This window comes from Enhydra lutris, unplaced genomic scaffold (assembly GCF_002288905.1).
Source record: "Enhydra lutris kenyoni isolate GAN:26980312 unplaced genomic scaffold, ASM228890v2 scaffoldscaffold46, whole genome shotgun sequence".
Classification (NCBI taxonomy): domain Eukaryota; kingdom Metazoa; phylum Chordata; class Mammalia; order Carnivora; family Mustelidae; genus Enhydra; species Enhydra lutris.
Window position 1 is genome coordinate 6814754 of NW_019154130.1, and position 18485 is coordinate 6833238.

Here is an 18485-nt window from a genome sequence, read left to right on the forward strand (position 1 = left end):
TTAATGCGGATTAGAATTCTGATTATCTTAAAGTATTTTGGGCATTGGTATAAACCCAAAGACTTTCACTTTTTATAAACCATACATTAAGTGCTAACTTGCTTTGATATTGCTTAGTACAGTTAATTTGCTTTCCTCACATGTGACTTTGAATCATATGGTAATCATGCTCAAGAGGTTTAAAAAATTAAGGCCCTGAGAAGTTAGTAACAAATCCAAGGGTAACACAACTTCTAATAAAAGGTAAAGTTGGATTTTCTTATAGGAGAGATTGGTAGTTAAACCCAGTCCTCTTTCTTCCACTTAATAATTATATAACCTTGAGCACATGTTTTAACCTCTCCGGTCCTTTGTTCCTCTTCTGTAAAATGTCAGGCATCTTTGGTAGGAACCATTTGACAAGCTTCCTTTTTTAGGTGCTGTATCTGTTAGAAAAAAATGTAGGTGTCACTGATCTGGCTGCATGTGACCTTAGACATGAATCTTTTCCTCACTTGACACTGGTTGTATATGTTTGAACTAGAACCTTTTTTTTATCAGGAGTCACTTTTAAATCCCATTATATACTTTCTTTTTTAAGACATTTTCTGTGTCTTGCTCATGGCATTAGTTCCGTTCCAAGGCTGATTTGTATCTAAGTATACTTTTGAAATTAAGCTTTTTGGGCGACTGGCTGGCTCAGTCAGCGTGCAACACTTCAGTCTCAGGGACTGTGAGTTCAGGCCCGGGGTATGGTGCAGAGTTTACCTTTTTTTTTTTTTTTTTTTTTTTTAAGGTTGTATTTACTTATTAGAAAGAGAGCGAGAGCACAAGCGGGAAGAAGAGGGAGAAGCGGGATCCCCGAGAATAAGAGCTTAACATGGGCTCAACCCTGGGATCACAACCTGAGCCGAAGGCATATGCTTCACCAACCGAGCCACCCAGGCGCCCCACAGAGATTACTTTAAAAAGAAAAGAAAAAAAGCCTTTGGGGTTCCTGGGTGGCTTCAGTTGGGTAAGCACCCGACTCTTGGTTTGAGCTCAGATGGTGATCTCAGGATCGTGAGATCTGAACTCCACACCGGGCTCCGCGTCTGCCTCCTGCCTCTTAAAAACAACAACAAAATGAAGCTTTTGGAATTTCAAAGTTAATACTGTATAACAAGCAAATCTTGAGGCCAAAAAAAAAATTTACTGAGTAGGAGTTGGGATGCTCTGAAAAGATGTTTTAAATTTTTAAGGCATTACCTGGCTCTCATAACTTGAGTTTAATATTTAAATTTATTTTAGAACAGTTTGATCATATTTTTTTTTTTTTTTTTTTTTTTTTTTTTATTTGACAGAGACTGCGAGAGAGGGAACACAAGCAGGGGGAGTAGGAGAGGGAGAAGCAAGCTTCCCGCTGAGCAGGGAGCCCAACTCGGGGCTTGATCCCAGGACTCTGGGATCATGACTTGAACCAAAGGCAGATGCTAACAACTGAGCCACCCAGCCGCCCCCAGTTTGATCATATTCTTAATTGTTCGTGTTTCAGAGGGATTTTGGTGTGGCAGAAGTATAGTTGAAATAGCACTTTGTGTTTTTGTGTTCTATGATAAGAGTTTATAGTTTCAATTTGCATGAAAACATATCTAAATCTGAGTTTTCTAAACTGGGCTTCTGAATTAGGATTGAAAAGCAAACCAAGGGGGAAAGAAACCTCTTATCTTTAAGAAACTAGCTCATGGGACGTCTGGGTGGCACAGTCGTTAAGCATTTGCCTTGGGCTCAGGTCATCCAAGGTCCTGAGATCGAGCCCCACTTCAGGCTCTATGCTTGGCAGGAAGCCTGTTTCTCCCTCTCCCACTGCCCCTGCTTTTGTTCCCTCTTTCTCACACACACACACACACACACACACACACTCACACCCCCACACACAGACTCTTTCTCTCAAATAATTAAAAATCTTTTAAAAAAAGAAACTAGCTCATGTCACTTTATTGTATAAAATGGAGACTCTTTTCCTAAATGTGCGTGTGTGTGCTGTCTTGGTAACATGAGTTCATTCAGCTCTGCAGCCTCCATACTGTACACAGGGGGTTATGGAGCTTTGTAGAAAATGAGCTATTGCCACAATAAAAATAAGTGGGGAGGAGGAGAGAAATAATTTGTCTTATTTTACTCAGGGAATGTTTATGCAGCTCAGAAATGTGAGTTTATTCTTCTCAGGCTTTTACTATTAGCTCTGGGGCAGAACTACCTAATTTTTTTTCTCAGCCAGCCATTTGGAATTTGGAATTCTGAGCCCTCTGGAGCGCTGCTGTGTTTGTGGAGTGGACTGAGAGTCCTCATAACTCCCGTGCCGTGAGGGTTGTCTTCTGTAACTTTGTTGCCCCTGCTGCTGCTTATTTAAACATTTGTGCCTTTTTTCTGTAGATGTTCATTCTGGACAAAGTTGAAGGTGATAGCTGTTCCCTTAATGAGTTTACCATTACTGGATCAACTTACGCACCTATTGGAGAAGTGTGAGTAAACCTGCTTTCTCATCTAAAGGACCCATTGTGGCAGTTTGGGACTTGGAGAGATTTGCAGTATATCTAAAAAGCTTTCTGAATGTGGCTCATCTTAGTTATAGGAGTCATGATTTTTTTTAATATAATGCATACTTTGAAAGAGAAAACACAGATCATTGTGTCAGACTTTTTTTCATCTTTATTTGGCTCCTTGGAGCCCAATTTTTTGAGTGGGGTTTCTCTTTGTTCTGTATTGATACCTGTGGTGGAAGAATTTCATTAACTGAGAACTTCTGGTCTTTACTGATTGGTTCTTGATGTCAATCAAAGATGCATTCTTTTATCTCCAGCATCAGACTTCTAAGAGCCGTTACTCAGATTCTTTAGAATACTCGCCAGGCTCTTGTCCACAAAATTGTATAATTAAGTAAAAATCAATAGAGATGACCACACTGCGCTCTAAAAGTATTTTCTTTTGATAGGCATAAAGACGATAAGCCGGTTAAGTGTCATCAGTATGACGGTCTCGTGGAACTGGCCACAATTTGCGCTCTTTGTAACGATTCCGCCTTGGATTACAATGAGGTAAGGCGTCTCATAAATGAGAAAGTAGACCTGGCTGTTCTGGTTCAAGGGTGGGGTGGGTGGAATGAAAATCCAGCCTTCCTTCCTCCCTTTGGAAAGTAAGGGCTCCTGATTTTATTTCCTCTTTCCATTTTACCCGAATCGGCGTGACCTAGCCAAAGAAAGCGGAAAGCCTTTCCTATGTCCCGACTGAGCATTGCATTCGCTTCGCTAAGAGTCACAGTGTACGTGGCGCGCTCTTCTGCTGTGGCGCAGCTGCTATACATGAGGAAAACCTCGAACGAACAGGGCATGTTTTCACAGTATAGGGTATTGATTTTTTTTTTCTTTTTTTTTCTTAAGATGGGGACTGTTACATCCTTGACAAGCTCAGGGTTAGAGGGCTATTTTGATGGTGATGATGATGATACAAAATTTAACCAACAAGAATCCTTTTTTCTCTTTTTACTTATATAGTAATCCGCTGGTTTCTGTCTAAAATTAGACAAGCCAGTCCCCAACAGAAACCCCACGTGAACTCTGTAGAATGAGAACACCGTGACACGTGCTTTTTGCAGGCTCTGTTTGAATTAATACTGTGACTAGTGGGTTCTCATAGTTAAAGGAAATAAAAAGCCTAGTTGTTAGAGCAAGATAACATACTTTGAGTATATTTTTAATTATCTGCGTCATATGCTCCAGAGTCAGATAAAAACAGCCCCGAAAAGAATGACGTGAAGAAATTGTCCTCCAACAGAAAGTCTTCATTAATGAAAAGCTTATTTACTACTTTTGTACTTTCTGTGCTTTTAACCAATACAGGCAAAGGGTGTGTATGAAAAAGTTGGAGAAGCTACAGAGACTGCTCTCACTTGCCTAGTGGAGAAGATGAATGTATTTGATACCGAATTGAAGGGTCTTTCTAAAATAGAGCGAGCAAATGCCTGCAACTCGGTCAGTATTGTAGCTCGGTGTGTTGTCAGTGCTGCCCTTTGCTCCCCGCTCATAGACAGCTAAGATACATGTACCTTATCTCCCCCGACTTGCGGCATCTCCTTCCCCACGTTTGCTCTCAGGTCAAATGATCAGCTATCTGACCAAGAACGTAGGTATTGCTAGATATTTTCCATACACAGTCATTGTGCCCCCACGGTCTGTCTTCTCTGAGCCTCTGGCACTGTGAGTCCGCCATCCTCGCTCCAGCGGCGCCCCAAGCCCCACCCCCTCTCCTGCGTTATCACTTTTCTGCCTAGTCTCCGCGGATCTTTATCAGCATAGGACAAATAGTAGTATGGTTTTTATCTTAAAACTTTTTTTGGACTTTATTTCCCCCGTTAGCACCCAGCTTCTTTTCTCTTCTAGTAAAATTTCTCAGAGCAGCCATTTTACTGTATTCTTTTGTTTCACTTTTTCTGTTTTCTCGAATCCACTCCATTCAAGCTCTGTAAGCATTTTGGTGAGCACACCAAACCTCCCGCTGTGAAAGGGGCTTTAAGACTATCCAGTCCATCCTGGCACTTACAGGCAGGGAAACTGAGGCCTTCAGTGACTCTGCGTGATCTCACAGGGTGAGGCAGAACTGGATTCCTGCTCCCACGCCCCTTCTTTCCTTCATTTTGTCTCCTTTCTTTGCATTATTTGAGGAAGCAAAACTCATGCTAGAGTTAAGGATCCAGATCTCTGCTATAGTGTACTGATTCACACCTCACAGCCAGCAGTCTCCTAGTCATGAGGGTCTTGGGCAGGTCCTGTGGCATCCTGGCCTGACCTATGTGACTTCCATAGGACGGGAGAAGTCCAGGCCCCCTGTCTCCATTAGAGAGTTCACTCCCTGACTGGTGGTAAGGGTAGGGGGTGGTGCTGGTCCCTGGAAAGCCACATTGCCTGACAGCTCTATTATTAGTTGGTGTGACTAAGTGCAACATAAAGACTTAGCTTCACAGAAACTGAGGGTTAGAACTGTTTGATTCTAGACCTATAACTACTCAATGAAGGGAAACAAGTAGTATCCTGGAGCTTTAAAAGTGGTATGTTAACTGTTATGACCACAAATAAGGGCACAGCCATCTGTTCTCTTGTCTGCAAACTAAGCATTTTCTTGCTTCATGCCTGCCTTTGCCTCATATTTTTGGTCTGCAGCTGAGCAGGGCGGTGGGGCGGGTGTCAGAAATGACTATCCTGGGGCTCCTTAACTGAAAATTCCCACATCCAAATTCATGCCAATCCCCAGCCCCCAGAAAGGAGGAACCTGTTGTAGGTCAGAGGTAAAGTGGGCAGGATCCGGCTTTTTAATGCCTAGTGGACCATTTGGAAATAACTACCACTGTAGACCACTCTGATGCTGAAAGAAATGGCTTTGTTCACACACCCCCCCCCGCCGCCACCCCATATATCTGGTGCCTGGGTCCACACCTTAGTCAGAATCACTACATATCCCATCAGTCTTCCTTCTGAGCATTTGATACAAATGCTTGATGGAAACTAAGCATGTAAGAGATCCGTACGCGTCAGGTAATGCAGAATTCAGTGATGGTCTTTTTCTGCTTGTGGCAGCTGGCTGAGAGGGTGGCTGTCAGTCCACTCAGCGCTGCCCACACTGGGCGCTGAGGTTCTTGGGGATTTCTGTAATTCTCATTGGCTCTGTGTCTGAGTGGGGGCTGGGGGAGAATCAGGGTAATTCAAATCAAGACGGAAAACCATAAGATTATTATGTGGATGCAGAAAAGGCATCTGATAAAATTTCTGTTCATGATAAAAACTCAGCAAACTTCACCTTCAAGTTGATCGTACATTTACACAGAGCCTGTAGTAATGTCATACTCAGTAGCAACAGAAGTTCTACCTTCCATGTTTCTATTCAGTATTCTACTGGCAGCCCCCGTCTGTGCAATAAGGCAAGAAAAAGCAGAGGTATAAAAGACACAGTAGGGGCGCCTGGGTGGCTCAGTGGGTTAAAGCCTCTGCCTTCAGCTCAGGTCATGATCCTAGAGTCCTGGGATCGAGCCCCGCATCGGGCTCTCTGCTCAGCGGGGAGCCTGCTTCCTCCTCTCTCTCTGCCTGCCTCTCTGCCTGCTTGTGTTCTCTCTCTCTGTCAAATAAAATCTTTAAAAAAAAAAAAAAAAAGACACCTTATATGTTGTAGGTAATTTGATTGTACACGTGATCCAGATCCACAGCGTCTAAGTCTGCAGGGTACTTTTCAGTCCTCATTTACCCAAGCTGTCAGTCTCTCCCTCCTCGAAACATTCCTTCACTTGTTCTCTTGCGCTCCCTGCCCTCTGCCGACTCCCTTGGTTGGATCTTCCACCTCCTGCCAGCGGTAGGGAGGCCCCAGGGCCCAGTCCTCACCCTCTCCCATCTGCAGTTACTCCCATGAGGTCTCCCAGTCACCGTGCTGGTGTGTAATACATGGCCGCTGGCTCCCTGAAACTCCTCAGGTGCTTAGTGGCCACATTGGACAGCTAAATGAGCAGCTCTGCTAGAACATTCCCACCACAGCAGGAACTCCTGTGAGGCAGCAGTGCTCTGGACCACCTATTTCTGCTCACAGTCGCCATCATTTCTTGGATTATTTGTACTAAGTGGTGCTCCTTGTCCCCCTTCAGCTCATTCTGACACAACTGCCAGACCTCAGAACCCTCCCTTGTCTTCCATTTTCACTTGTTACAGATGCCTTAAGGTGATTTTTAACATCCTACAACCTGTTTCTCACCTCTTTGCCTTGCAAGATTTTCCAGCTGCTTGTCCTGGAGGCCCCTTTTGAACAGGCCGGGTCCTACCAGCCTGCGTTCCGCACTCCGGGCTCTCACGTTTTTACTCACATGTTGCCTTCTGGTTGTTTTATATAAAGTTGTGATCTGAACATACATACATATTTTCCATCCCCCCCCCCCCGCCTTAAAATTTTTTCTCCATAGAACTTTATGTTTACATTCCAGCGTGTCTTTCCCAAACTAGAGAGCAAGTTTAAGCTTCATGAGGGGGAGCACTTACTTGTTTTGTTCATTGTCATAAACCCCCAGTGCCTGTCACATAATAGGCGCTTAGTGAATATTTGTTGAACAAGTGAAAAATATACAGAAATTGCCATCCAATAATATTCCATGGGTGTCCTCCTGTAGGTCATCAAGCAGTTGATGAAAAAGGAATTTACTCTGGAGTTTTCACGTGATAGAAAGTCGATGTCAGTTTATTGTACACCAAACAAACCAAGCCGGACATCGATGAGCAAAATGTTTGTGAAGGCAAGTGTGGCAGACCGCAGTTGAGATGTTCTTACCAGGATTAGCGTCCTGGGGGAGCCCAGTAAATACAGCTGTTGACTCCAGTCTGTAACATTTCCAGGGTGCTCCCGAAGGCGTCATCGACAGGTGCACCCACATTCGAGTTGGAAGTACGAAAGTTCCTATGACCCCGGGAGTCAAACAGAAGATCATGTCTGTCATTCGGGAATGGGGTAGTGGCAGCGACACACTGCGGTGCCTGGCTCTGGCCACTCACGACAACCCACTGAGAAGAGAAGAAATGAACCTGGAGGACTCTGCCAACTTTATTAAATACGAGGTTAGCTAACGAAAAGTTTCTTCCCCCACACCCTGCACATTCATTGTGTTCAAACAGTACTCCTTCAGTAAAAGGTCAAATGAGTCTTGCTTTTGCCAAGAAAGGGGTGTGGTTATTTGTTTTTCTGCAGCCAAATGCGTCGCCGTTCAGATCTAGCCTGCTGCTTCCAACCTGTGTAGTTAACAGTTGAATTCAAGTCTGTTACTTTCAAGATAGAATAATTAAGACTTGAGCTAAATAAACTTATAAAGCCTATTTTGCAACTCCTCTGTAAATTAAGATGTTTTTAAAATTGGGAATTTTTTAAAACATTTGTGAGTTACTAAAGGCCTAAACACCAAGTTGGGAGATTCCTTCCACTTGTCTGTTCATAGAATTCTTTCTCATCAGGTATGTGACTTCCTGAAGCGCCGCCTGAAAGGAATAAGGAATAACTTGGGTACTGGGGGCCCCTAGAGTAGCCCGTATCAAAATGCTCTTATTCCTTGGTGTGTTTTTCGTGAAAGTTAAAGGATGATTTAGTTACAAGAACGTAGTACTGTTTTTCATCCTTTCCAGTTAATTGGAACTAATATTGTTCCTCATTAGATTTCTATCTCTGTGAATATTAATCTTAGGTACGAGCCACAGTTAAAGGATTTATTATAGGAAATTGCTCTTAATGTATGACTGGCCCTTGTTTTACATCAGAGGAGAAACTAGAATTTCCTGTTTGAACGTAAGATGATTCTTTTGCCATAGACCAATCTGACTTTCGTTGGCTGCGTGGGCATGCTGGACCCTCCAAGAATTGAAGTGGCCTCTTCTGTGAAGCTGTGCCGGCAAGCAGGCATCCGGGTCATCATGATCACGGGGGACAACAAGGGCACTGCAGTGGCCATCTGTCGGCGCATTGGCATCTTCGGGCAGGACGAGGATGTGACTTCAAAGGCTTTTACGGGTCGAGAGTTTGATGAGCTCAATCCTTCAGCCCAGAGAGATGCCTGTTTGAATGCTCGCTGTTTTGCTCGAGTTGAACCTTCCCACAAGTCAAAAATTGTAGAATTTCTTCAGTCTTTTGATGAGATTACAGCTATGGTGAGTACCTTTGGACTCACACTACGCAGACACAGCAGATTGTAATTTTGACATAAGTTTTTAGTAACAAGTCCCAGATTTAGAATATCTTGGATTTTTGTCACAATCAGGCTGTTTCTGTAGAGTTCTGTTGACCTGTAGTTGGCATGCTGTATGTTACCTGAGGGAAGATTCTGGAGTAGTTTAGGAAGTAGAAGTATGCCTTCTGAATCAGTTGCGGGGAAATATTTGATGACATCTAGTCTTTATCTTGGTTAAAGTGTACATATTTCTTTGTGTTTTAAGATTTTATTGATTTGAGGGGCACTTGGGTGGCTCAGCGGGTTAAACCTCTGCCTTCGGCTCGGGTCATGATCTCAGGGTCCTGGGATCGAGCCCCACATCAGGCTCTCTGCTCAGTGGGGAGTCTGCTTTCTTCTCTCTCTCTCTGCCTGCCTCTCTGCCTGCTTGTGATCTCTCTGTCAAATAAATAAATAAAAATCTTTATTTAAAAAAAAAAAAAGATTTTATTGATTTGAGAGTGAGTGAGAATGAACCAGAGGGAGAGGGAGAAGCCCACTCCCCACTGAGCAGGGAGCCCGATGCAGGACTCGATCCCAGAACCTTGGGATCATGACCCAAACAGAAGGCAGACATTTAACAACTGAGCCACCCAAGCACCTCAAAAGGATACATGTTTCTATTTCAGGTTTTCTAAAAAGTGATTCAGGGTATAACTCTTTGCTGTTCCATAACCCTACCTGAGGTTAGATGTACTGGTCAGGCATTAAGAACTGCCCATGTGCGAGGCATTTGCAGTATTCTTACCTACTGTGACTCTGCACCCAGACACATTCACCTTGTGTAATATTTGCTTTCTGTTGATTATCTGTAAAACTTGAAGAAAAGAATGTGTTACTTGAAAGCAGATATTACAGGTATACTACCTTTCCCCTTCCTTCCTCTCCTCCTCTTCTAGAGGGAACCACTGTTGTGAATTCAGTGTTGGGTGATCAGGAAAAGTTTAAAAAACACCCATGGGGATGATGGCTGTGTATCTGCAGACAGTATTCAGTCCTTCTGCATGATCGTGACCTTTGTAAACGGCATGTTACGGTTTCCCTCTTTCTGCATTCTGCAGCTGTTCTACTTGAGATTTCTCTGTGTGGATACAAGTGCTGCGTCTTAACTGCCATGTGGGCGGTTTCGGGTTTGGTTTGCTCAAAAAATAATATAATGAATTTTGAAGTCCTTTTTGTTCCACTTCCCTCTGAAGTCTCTTCAGCTCATGTGGCAATTTTACGTTTCCCAGATGAAGTGTGTTTTGTGATGCCACCTTGTAAAAATGAGAATTCTTTGTCTGTGCCCAGAGGGCCACGGCTCCTGTCATTGCCCGCGCTTCAGGGTGGCCGAGCCTTTGTCGGGCATGTGTGTGACGTGGTGGCAGGTGTGCATAAAGCAGCGGTCACATTCCCTTTCAGACTGGGGACGGCGTGAATGATGCTCCCGCCCTGAAGAAATCTGAGATCGGCATTGCCATGGGCTCTGGCACGGCAGTGGCTAAAACGGCCTCAGAGATGGTGCTGGCCGACGACAACTTTTCCACCATCGTGGCTGCGGTGGAGGAGGGGCGCGCCATCTACAACAACATGAAGCAGTTCATCCGCTATCTCATCTCCTCCAATGTGGGGGAAGTGGTCTGGTGGGTCCCCATGAGAGATCACTTGTAGTCCCTTGAGGTCGGGGCGTGGGATGACCAGTTTTCCAGATCTGTTGTTCGTAGGGCAGTAGCTTTGTGAGTCGGGGGCGGAGGGCCGGGCAGGAGGAGGAAGGTGGAGGTTCTTCCAGCCCAGGGGAGGGCTGTCCTGTGGCTGCCCTTGTGTGTAAAGGATGCCCTTGAACATAGAAATGAGTTTTACTGGGTGAAGTAACGTAAAATTTTTGGCCTTCTAACATTGTGCTTGAACTCGAAATAAGGTATAACCAATGTGCTGTGGTGGCCCAAAAGTAATTTCAAGCATCAGTGTTAACTGTCCATTGATTTTACGGAGGGGAAGAGGGCGCTCAACACTCACTGTGTCAGTCGTGGCCAAAATAATTTGGGGTCTTTCTCTTTCTTCGGGTGGAAACAGTATCTTCCTGACAGCAGCCCTTGGCTTTCCTGAGGCTTTAATTCCTGTCCAGCTGCTCTGGGTCAATCTGGTGACAGACGGCCTGCCTGCCACTGCCCTGGGGTTCAACCCACCCGACCTGGACATCATGAACAAACCACCCCGGAACCCGAAGGAACCCCTGATCAGTGGATGGCTCTTTTTCCGTTACCTGGCCATTGGCTGTGAGTATAGTTTTTATATCGTTGACTTTTAAACCACATGTTTATGAGGCATAATTTTTGTAAATTCATTCCTTAAAAGCACATTCTTTCTATCTGTATTAGGGTAACAAAAAAATGGAGTTTAATAAACTGTATACCCAGTTTACAGGAGAGTTAATCCCTTGTTTTATTTATCCCTGTCATTCCTTGGGCCTTTGTGAATGAGGTTTTCAGATTTAACCTAAGGGCAGAAGGATGCAGGGGTTTGTCAGGGTCAGGCTTTCCATCCCCAAGCTGGGAAACTCAGCCCCGCTCCCCATGAGCAGAGGAGGGAGATGTGCGCTCATCCGCAGCGCCTGGGAAACACACAGGAGCCCCGGGCACAGTCCGGTTCCTCATACTTCCTATCTGTGGCCCTCCTGCTTCTGCCTGGCTACCGGTTCTTGTCCTCAATTTAAGAGCTTAAGAAAGGCCAGAGAGTTAAAATAACTGCCCTGGGGTTCAATAGGAAGGTGGTTTTTTGTTTGTTTTTTTAGTATGTTCACATGATTTAAAATTCCAGCAGCACACTGTGGCATAAAGTGGGAAGGTTCTCAGCCAGTCAGTTCTCCTTCAATATTGAATTTCTCTTGTGCCCTCCAGAAATACTCTAGCAAACTGATCTATCCCGTGCATATATTTCTTAAGTGTTGGTGTGCTGTACACACACGTGTGCTGAAGCCTGTATTTCTCCCTGTTTGTTGGGAATTGCCATGTCAGTACGCGTGTGGCTGCCTTGTCCCTGTCCACCAGCTGTCTCCTGTTTCCTTGTAACTGCCGGGTTGGAGGGAATGTGCGCTTTTATCTTCCAGTAGATGCTGCCACACTGGGACCATCTTCATGGTGTCCCTGTGTTCACTACCCCATTGCTTTGTAATAAACTTGCTCAATTCAGAACCACTTGGTTGGGGGTGTCGGGGGGGCGGTGGGGAGGTGATCCCAGAATCTGCCTTGGGTTTTGCCACATTGCTTGCATTCTGCACTACCTGCTCTGGTGGTATTTCCACGTAACGGTTCTGCCAGGTCTTTGATGGAGCAAGTAAGTGGGTAACTGGGAGCATCAGTTTTCCTCCGAGTCCTGGGTGGTTGTGACGTGGCGCTCCAGCACAGTGAGGCACCTCGGAGGCACGTACCTGCAGCCGTAAACGTCAGCCGCCGGTTTGAGAGGGTCTTGGCTAGCGTAAGGTCCAGCCAACTCCACTAGGTCCTCTTCCTCACAAACCCTGGAAGAGTTGCTTAGTTTTTCATACCGCACACACCCCTCTCCTTGCAGAAACCCTCTGTCTGGGTGCTTTGGCTGATGGGAGTGAGCAGTTGCTAGTGGCTGCACAGGCTCTCCTGTACCATCGTCGTACCCTGTGTCCCTTCTGCTGGGCACTGGCCCACGAGGCGGGACCTGCAGTGAGAGCGGGGGCCGCACATGCCGCGTGTGTCTCTTCCCAGGTTACGTTGGCGCAGCTACCGTGGGTGCTGCCGCGTGGTGGTTCATTGCTGCCGACGGAGGGCCAAGGGTGTCCTTCTACCAGCTGGTATGTGTCTGCCTTTTCTCCTCTCCCTTAGAGGCAAAGCGTTACAAGGCTGTCCTTGAGCGTTTGTGGCTGGGTGCCTCCCAAGTAACCTTAACACTCAGATAATTAGCAGTGGCGTCTCAGATGGTCCTGAAGGACCCCAGGCTTCTCTGGGAGGTGGGGCGGGCTGTTGAGTGGGTCTGCGTCCTGGGCTTCCTGTGGAACGGGGACAGGGACCTTGGAAATGTACTTGATCGATGACAAACTGGGCATTTGTTGCAGAGCCACTTCCTACAGTGTAAAGATGACAACCCGGACTTTGAAGGAGTGGATTGTGCAATCTTTGAGTCCCCATACCCGATGACAATGGCGCTGTCTGTTCTAGTAACCATAGAGATGTGTAACGCCCTCAACAGGTCAGTGAAACCTCGACAGGCTGGGGCAAGAGCTCCACCAGCCAGTGCACCGGGGAGCCGGGAACTGGGTGTCGCGGTTGCTGGAGGATTTGCAGGAAAGCTCCTCCCTCCCAGAAAGAACAGGCAGCACCGGTTTGAAGAACTTGAGTCGTCATCACCTCCGGGAAGCAGTGGGAGTGCTTGACCACATGCTCCTTCTGAGACAGCGGGGGCCAGAAATAGGGCCTTCGGTACCCTCGCGTGCCGGTGCGCACAGAGAAGGCACTCTTGCCCTGGAGGAGTGAGACAAATGGCTTCCTCCAGTTATAAGCCAGTGACAAAAATGGAAATTTTGAAACGGTATCCGTGTCAAGGGCAATTGAGAGCAGCTTCGAGTCCATTGAAATGGAGTCCGCTGTGCCGAAACCTAGATTTAAAATTGGAAGTTTGTCCTACATCTGAACATTCTTCCTTTAATTTTGCCACAGTAGAAACGTCACTAAGTAGAATTAGGTCAGTGGGCAGTGCCGTGTTCGCCACTGCCTTATTGAAGCATGGTTCGGGACGGTCTTGGTCACTCATTGATAGGGCCTTGGCCTTTTAGGCGGGCACATTTCACGTACGTCTCGTTGTTGTGCAGCTTGTCCGAAAACCAGTCCCTGCTGAGGATGCCCCCCTGGGAGAACATCTGGCTCGTGGGCTCCATCTGCCTGTCCATGTCGCTCCACTTCCTCATCCTCTACGTGGAACCTTTGCCAGTAAGCGCTGATGGGACCAGGGCCGAGGCTGGGGCCTCGCTGCCTGTCCTGCGAGGTCTGGGAGCTTGACAGAGCTTTTTTGTGTTTCAGCTTATTTTCCAGATCACACCGCTGAATCTGACCCAGTGGCTGATGGTGCTGAAAATCTCCTTGCCTGTGATTCTGATGGACGAGACGCTCAAGTTTGTGGCCCGCAACTACCTGGAACCTGGTAAAGAGTGTGTGCAGCCTGCCACCACGTCCTGCTCGCTCTCGGCATGCACCGACGGGATTTCCTGGCCGTTTGTGCTGCTCATAATGCCCCTGGTGATCTGGGTCTATAGCACAGACACTAACTTTAGTGATATGTTCTGGTCTTGACTGACAGTTTTACATAAAGAAGATGTTTAACTTAATCAATTAATTTTTTTATTGTTTAAAGCAACTGTCTATTTCTGCTGAATTTTCACATGAACATATTGGCTGGTGAAGGAAATTTCATACTCTAGATTTTGTTTTGCTTTTCTGACTCCAGTGGGGCAAGATTTTCCTTTTTTATACACATAATTAAAGTGTCCATTGACATGTACAGAGAACTAACACTATTTTATGCAAATATTTTTTTGTAGATGAAAAAGCATGTACAGTGTTCTGTTTAATACTCATCCTTGTATGAAACAAACAGTTGAGCCAGCGGACATTGTCAGCAAGTTAATTGGCAGCAGATTTTAGGAAATGAATGTGTGTGGGTTTTGGTTTTTTTTTTTTTTTTTTTCCTAAAACTAAATAGCATGTATTGTGTCTTTTGCATGATCATCTGGATTTAATCTGAGATCACAGTCTAATTTTTATTCATAAGCCAATTTTTCTGCACTGAGCAGAGTACTGCTACCTCAGTCAGTATTTTTTGGTTTGCCACTTCCCTCACTCCCCCGGCCCCCGTTCACTCCCACCCCCGCTCCTGGCCCCGCTCGGCTGCTTCTCCCGTAGGTTCCGATGGTTCTGTTTACATCAGTCTTAACAAGAGGTATGCCTGTTCTCGCTTGTGCAGAAAACATTGTTCCAGATTCAATCGACTGGGTTCATGTCCCCCCACGTAGTTTTTAAGGTTATTTATTTAAATGTCTAATGTATTTTATTGTAACAGACATTGTTTTGCCAACATTGCCTATTTCAGTGGCACTTCACAATCTAGTTTAAAAAGGAAAATAAAACATTTTAAATGGACAGAAAAATAACTGTCTTGTTTTTAAGTGGCTTAGCTTGAACTATAACAAATTGTGTCCAATTTTCTCTTAAGTTCTTAGCTCAGAACTTGAGTTTTATCGTGCCCGAGGGGAAGGAGGACGGCGTTCTGCTGCATAGGTAGCTGTAGGAATGAACACATAGGCGCCTGTTGTCACCCATGATACTTTTTTGCAAGTTGCTGCTGGCCTGTTTTAGCCTGGTGTAGAGAACATAAGGGGGAGTGCGTGTGTATATGTGTGTGTGTGTGTGTGTGTGTTTTTGTAAAAATCTGTAAATAGCACATGACCAAATGAACATATTGTATAGAACTATTTTTATTTGAATGCGGCACTAACCAACACCATGGTTACTGTGATATGTTGCGCATGTTTGAGATCAGTCTTACCAACCGTGTGTAAGTCATTAACTGTCCTAACTATGGTGTTTTCCTCCAATGCCTTCCAACATCCATCAACTAACGTGAGTATTCCCTGGAGCCCTGATGCTTTAGCCTAAAGGTGACTGCCACGGAGTGAGCTAGCTGTGACACTTAACGTCATGTACTGCTGTGCTCTGTGACTGTCCCCGAGAGCAGCAGGAGTATGGTGCGGGCTACCTGTGCGCACACGGGGCGGGCTAGCGGACCTGAGGTGTGGCGGCGGTGGAGTCCGTGCGCGGCCTTGGGACGGCGGCTCGGCCAGATGCTGAGGAGGGCCTGGTGGGAGACAGACTCGTCAGGAGGGCGTGGCTGTGCCGGCAACCGGGCAGCCTAGTCGTGAGCCAGGGTGAAGGCGGCCTAGGCAGCAGCTCCTTCCCTGAGCCCCGGCCTGTTCTTACGAAAGTACTGGGGCAGCCCCGAGATGCGATAAAGGCTCAGTGTTTGGGGGAAAGTTAATGGACATTGAGCAAGGTGCTGCCAGCTTCCCAGGTCTGAGTATAAGGGGATGGCAGTCCCGGCCTGGCTCACTGAGGTCTCTGAGGAAGGGAGGTTGGTTTGTTTGGCAGAGAATATAGAGGGGGCAGGAGGGTGAGTTTTGCCGATTTTGGCATAAAAATTGGTTGAGTGATCAAATGGAAGGAGCGCACCTTGGCTGCAAACCAAGACAGGATAGGATGTCTGAGCTTGCTGGTGTGCTGGTCCGGGGAAGCCAGACTTACCAGACAGCTTTCCCTGATCCGGTTCCTTGATAGAGCGGCATTTGCAGAAGAAGTGGAACGTGGTTTGCTGCCGTCAGAGACACACGCAGCCCCAGATGGCCCTGGGCCGGCTCTGGCCTTGTGGTTTCTCAGCTTCAGGCCTGTCCAGCCCATGGAGGTGGTTCAGGCACCCACTTCGCTCAGCCCAGGCTGCTGGGAGCGTCCCCTTGTCAGCTCTGCTTCGGGCTCTGCTGCTGAGAAACACGCCCATGGGAGCCCCTCCTCAGCCACAGAGCTGTCGCAGGCACATTCCTGGCCTCGGGCCTCCCGCAGCGCGGGTCAGGTGCCCAGACCTAGCCTCACCCAGCCCTGGCAGGAAAGCACAGGCGGGCTCTTCTTTTGCTGCCGTCAGGACCAGTCAGGGTAACGTCGTTTTCAAACTCACCAAAACTTGTCTGTGTTCTCCTCGATAGAAAGGCCTCGCACGGCTTCTTTGATAGGGCTTGGCCGGGAAGGTGGCGACCTCACGTGCCCAGCTGGGGTCCCACTCCAGCAGCTCGTCCTTCCTCTGCACAGAGCAGGGGGCACGGGGCGCAGAGTGAGCTGCACAAGCTCCCAGACAAGCAGGGCCAGCGCCAGCCTCCCCCACAGGCGGCTGCTACCACGGCAACCCTCAGACTGGGCCTCAGCCCCCTGAATGTCCTTGCGGTGGCGGACCTCGGGGGTAGGCGACTACAGGTGTCAGCTCTAGGTCTGTACAGCACGTGCCCGCCACCGGAGCAGTGCGCAGTGCCCTGAGCTAAGGCTGCCACACTGTCTGTTGCCTTTTTAATGTAACCACCAATTTTGTCAAAAACCACCGCGCAGCTAACAGTGACGGTAATCCCCATCCTTCTTCAGAGAGGGGGTAAGGACCGCAGCTCCCCTTCTAGAACCGGGCAGGACTAGCCCCCTGGGAGGAAGGGTAGGGAACGGGAGGAGCCCAGAGGCTTCGCACTCTGCCACGCCGCTCACCTCTGCTTCACCTTCCTTACCATCTGCACTGCTAACCGAGAACCTCCCCTCCTCTTGCCCATCTCCCTTCCGTTACATCTGAAGCGGTTCCATGTCTGCCTGGTGGGGTTCTTCTGTGAGCCAGGGCGGCCTCTGCTCTGTAGCTGGACGACAGGGGTCCGTGTTGCCAAGCCAGTGCTTCTAGCTGCTACCCTACGTAGGCAGCGCCTCAGGGACAGTTAATCAGAAATGCTGGTCTTGAAATCTTAAAAGGTCAAACTGAATATTCCTTCTCACTATTCCTTGTCACTATTAATCTTAAATAGTTATTCTAACATTTCTTTCCCATATATCATAAAGCTGATTTCCTCTCTCTTTCCTTTTCAGCAATACTGGAGTAACCGCTTCCTAAACCATTTTGCAGAAATATAAGGGTGTTCGGTTGCGTGCATGTGCGTTTTTAGCAACACATCTACCAGCCCTCTGCATGATTGATGTTGGGGGAAAAAGAAAAATAGAAAAAGTCCCCAACTCATTGTGTGTTATGTGGAGGAAACGTATTACCAACGGGGTTTAGCTTTTAAATCAAAATAGTAATTACAAATGTACAATTTAGCTTAATGAATCAGAAAGCCTCTCCAGAGAACTTTGGTTTCTTTGCTGCAAGAAGAATGAGGTTCTGAAACCTTATCTGAGAACTTAGAAGCCATCAGCCAAGTCTCCATGTTTCTCTGTGCAAAATGTCATAGTTTATATAAATGTACAATACTCAGTTGTAATGCATGCCTTCAGTTGTAAGTAGCCAGATTTCTCTGCGCGTCATTCAAACCTGCTACTTTTTAATTGGCCCTGTACAGTTTGCTTATTTATAAATCTATTGAAAACACTACAGGTGTTGAAAGGTTAGAATGTAGGCCTCTAGTTCATAACTTGTTACTTTTTTGGAGTGTGCAAACAGCTCTTTTGCACTGTATTAAATGTAACTTATTTAATGAAATCAGAAACCGTAGACAGATGTTGGTGCAATGCGACTCTTGTGATGCATTTATCTTACTAAAATGCTAACCGTCAATTTATCACAAAGCATGTTTGACTTAGACTGTAAATAGAGATCAACTGTCTGTTTCTGTGCTGGTAACAAGCATTGCACAGACATGGTTTCGGGTAAATAAATCTATTCTATGATAAGTTCACAGTGTGGTGCTGACTGTTCTCCGGCGGGAGGGGGGGTGAGGGGCACTGAGGGCCTCCAGCCCCGCACCCCAAAGGGTTTTTACCTTCCGGTGGGGGAAGGTCTTAGACTTGACTTTCCGGGGAGGAGATCTGCTCGTGTGTCACAAACTCAGGTGTGGGGCAAACTGCATGTCTTGTCTCTGGGTTTCCAGAGAGAGAGGTTTTTTAAAAGTTGTCAGCAGCTTGGAGATGGTGCCAGTGGAGAGCGGCTTCTCATGCTGTTCAGATGGAAAAGGTAAAATCCCGCT

The 18485-nt window shown here is 46.7% G+C and overlaps 1 protein-coding gene across 2 annotated transcripts in view; it reads left to right on the plus strand.

Moving 5' to 3' along the window:
* The window catches only part of LOC111156353 (ATPase sarcoplasmic/endoplasmic reticulum Ca2+ transporting 2), a 60857-nt gene extending 42665 nt beyond the window's left edge, over positions 1-18192 (plus strand). Inside the window, exons 9-21 of one of the 2 annotated variants that reach the window (XM_022517142.1) lie at positions 2395-2483; positions 2954-3056; positions 3858-3989; positions 7157-7279; positions 7380-7598; positions 8340-8675; positions 10136-10356; positions 10787-10989; positions 12451-12536; positions 12798-12931; positions 13551-13668; positions 13759-13879; positions 17392-18192. In XM_022517142.1, coding sequence (XP_022372850.1) covers positions 2395-2483; positions 2954-3056; positions 3858-3989; positions 7157-7279; positions 7380-7598; positions 8340-8675; positions 10136-10356; positions 10787-10989; positions 12451-12536; positions 12798-12931; positions 13551-13668; positions 13759-13879; positions 17392-17405 — 1899 coding nt within the window. In that variant the 3' untranslated portion in view covers positions 17406-18192. Of the gene's footprint in view, positions 1-2394; positions 2484-2953; positions 3057-3857; positions 3990-7156; positions 7280-7379; positions 7599-8339; positions 8676-10135; positions 10357-10786; positions 10990-12450; positions 12537-12797; positions 12932-13550; positions 13669-13758 lie in introns of both variants that reach the window. The other variant, XM_022517141.1, reaches the window with a different exon arrangement.
* Positions 18193-18485: the final 293 nt, after the last annotated feature.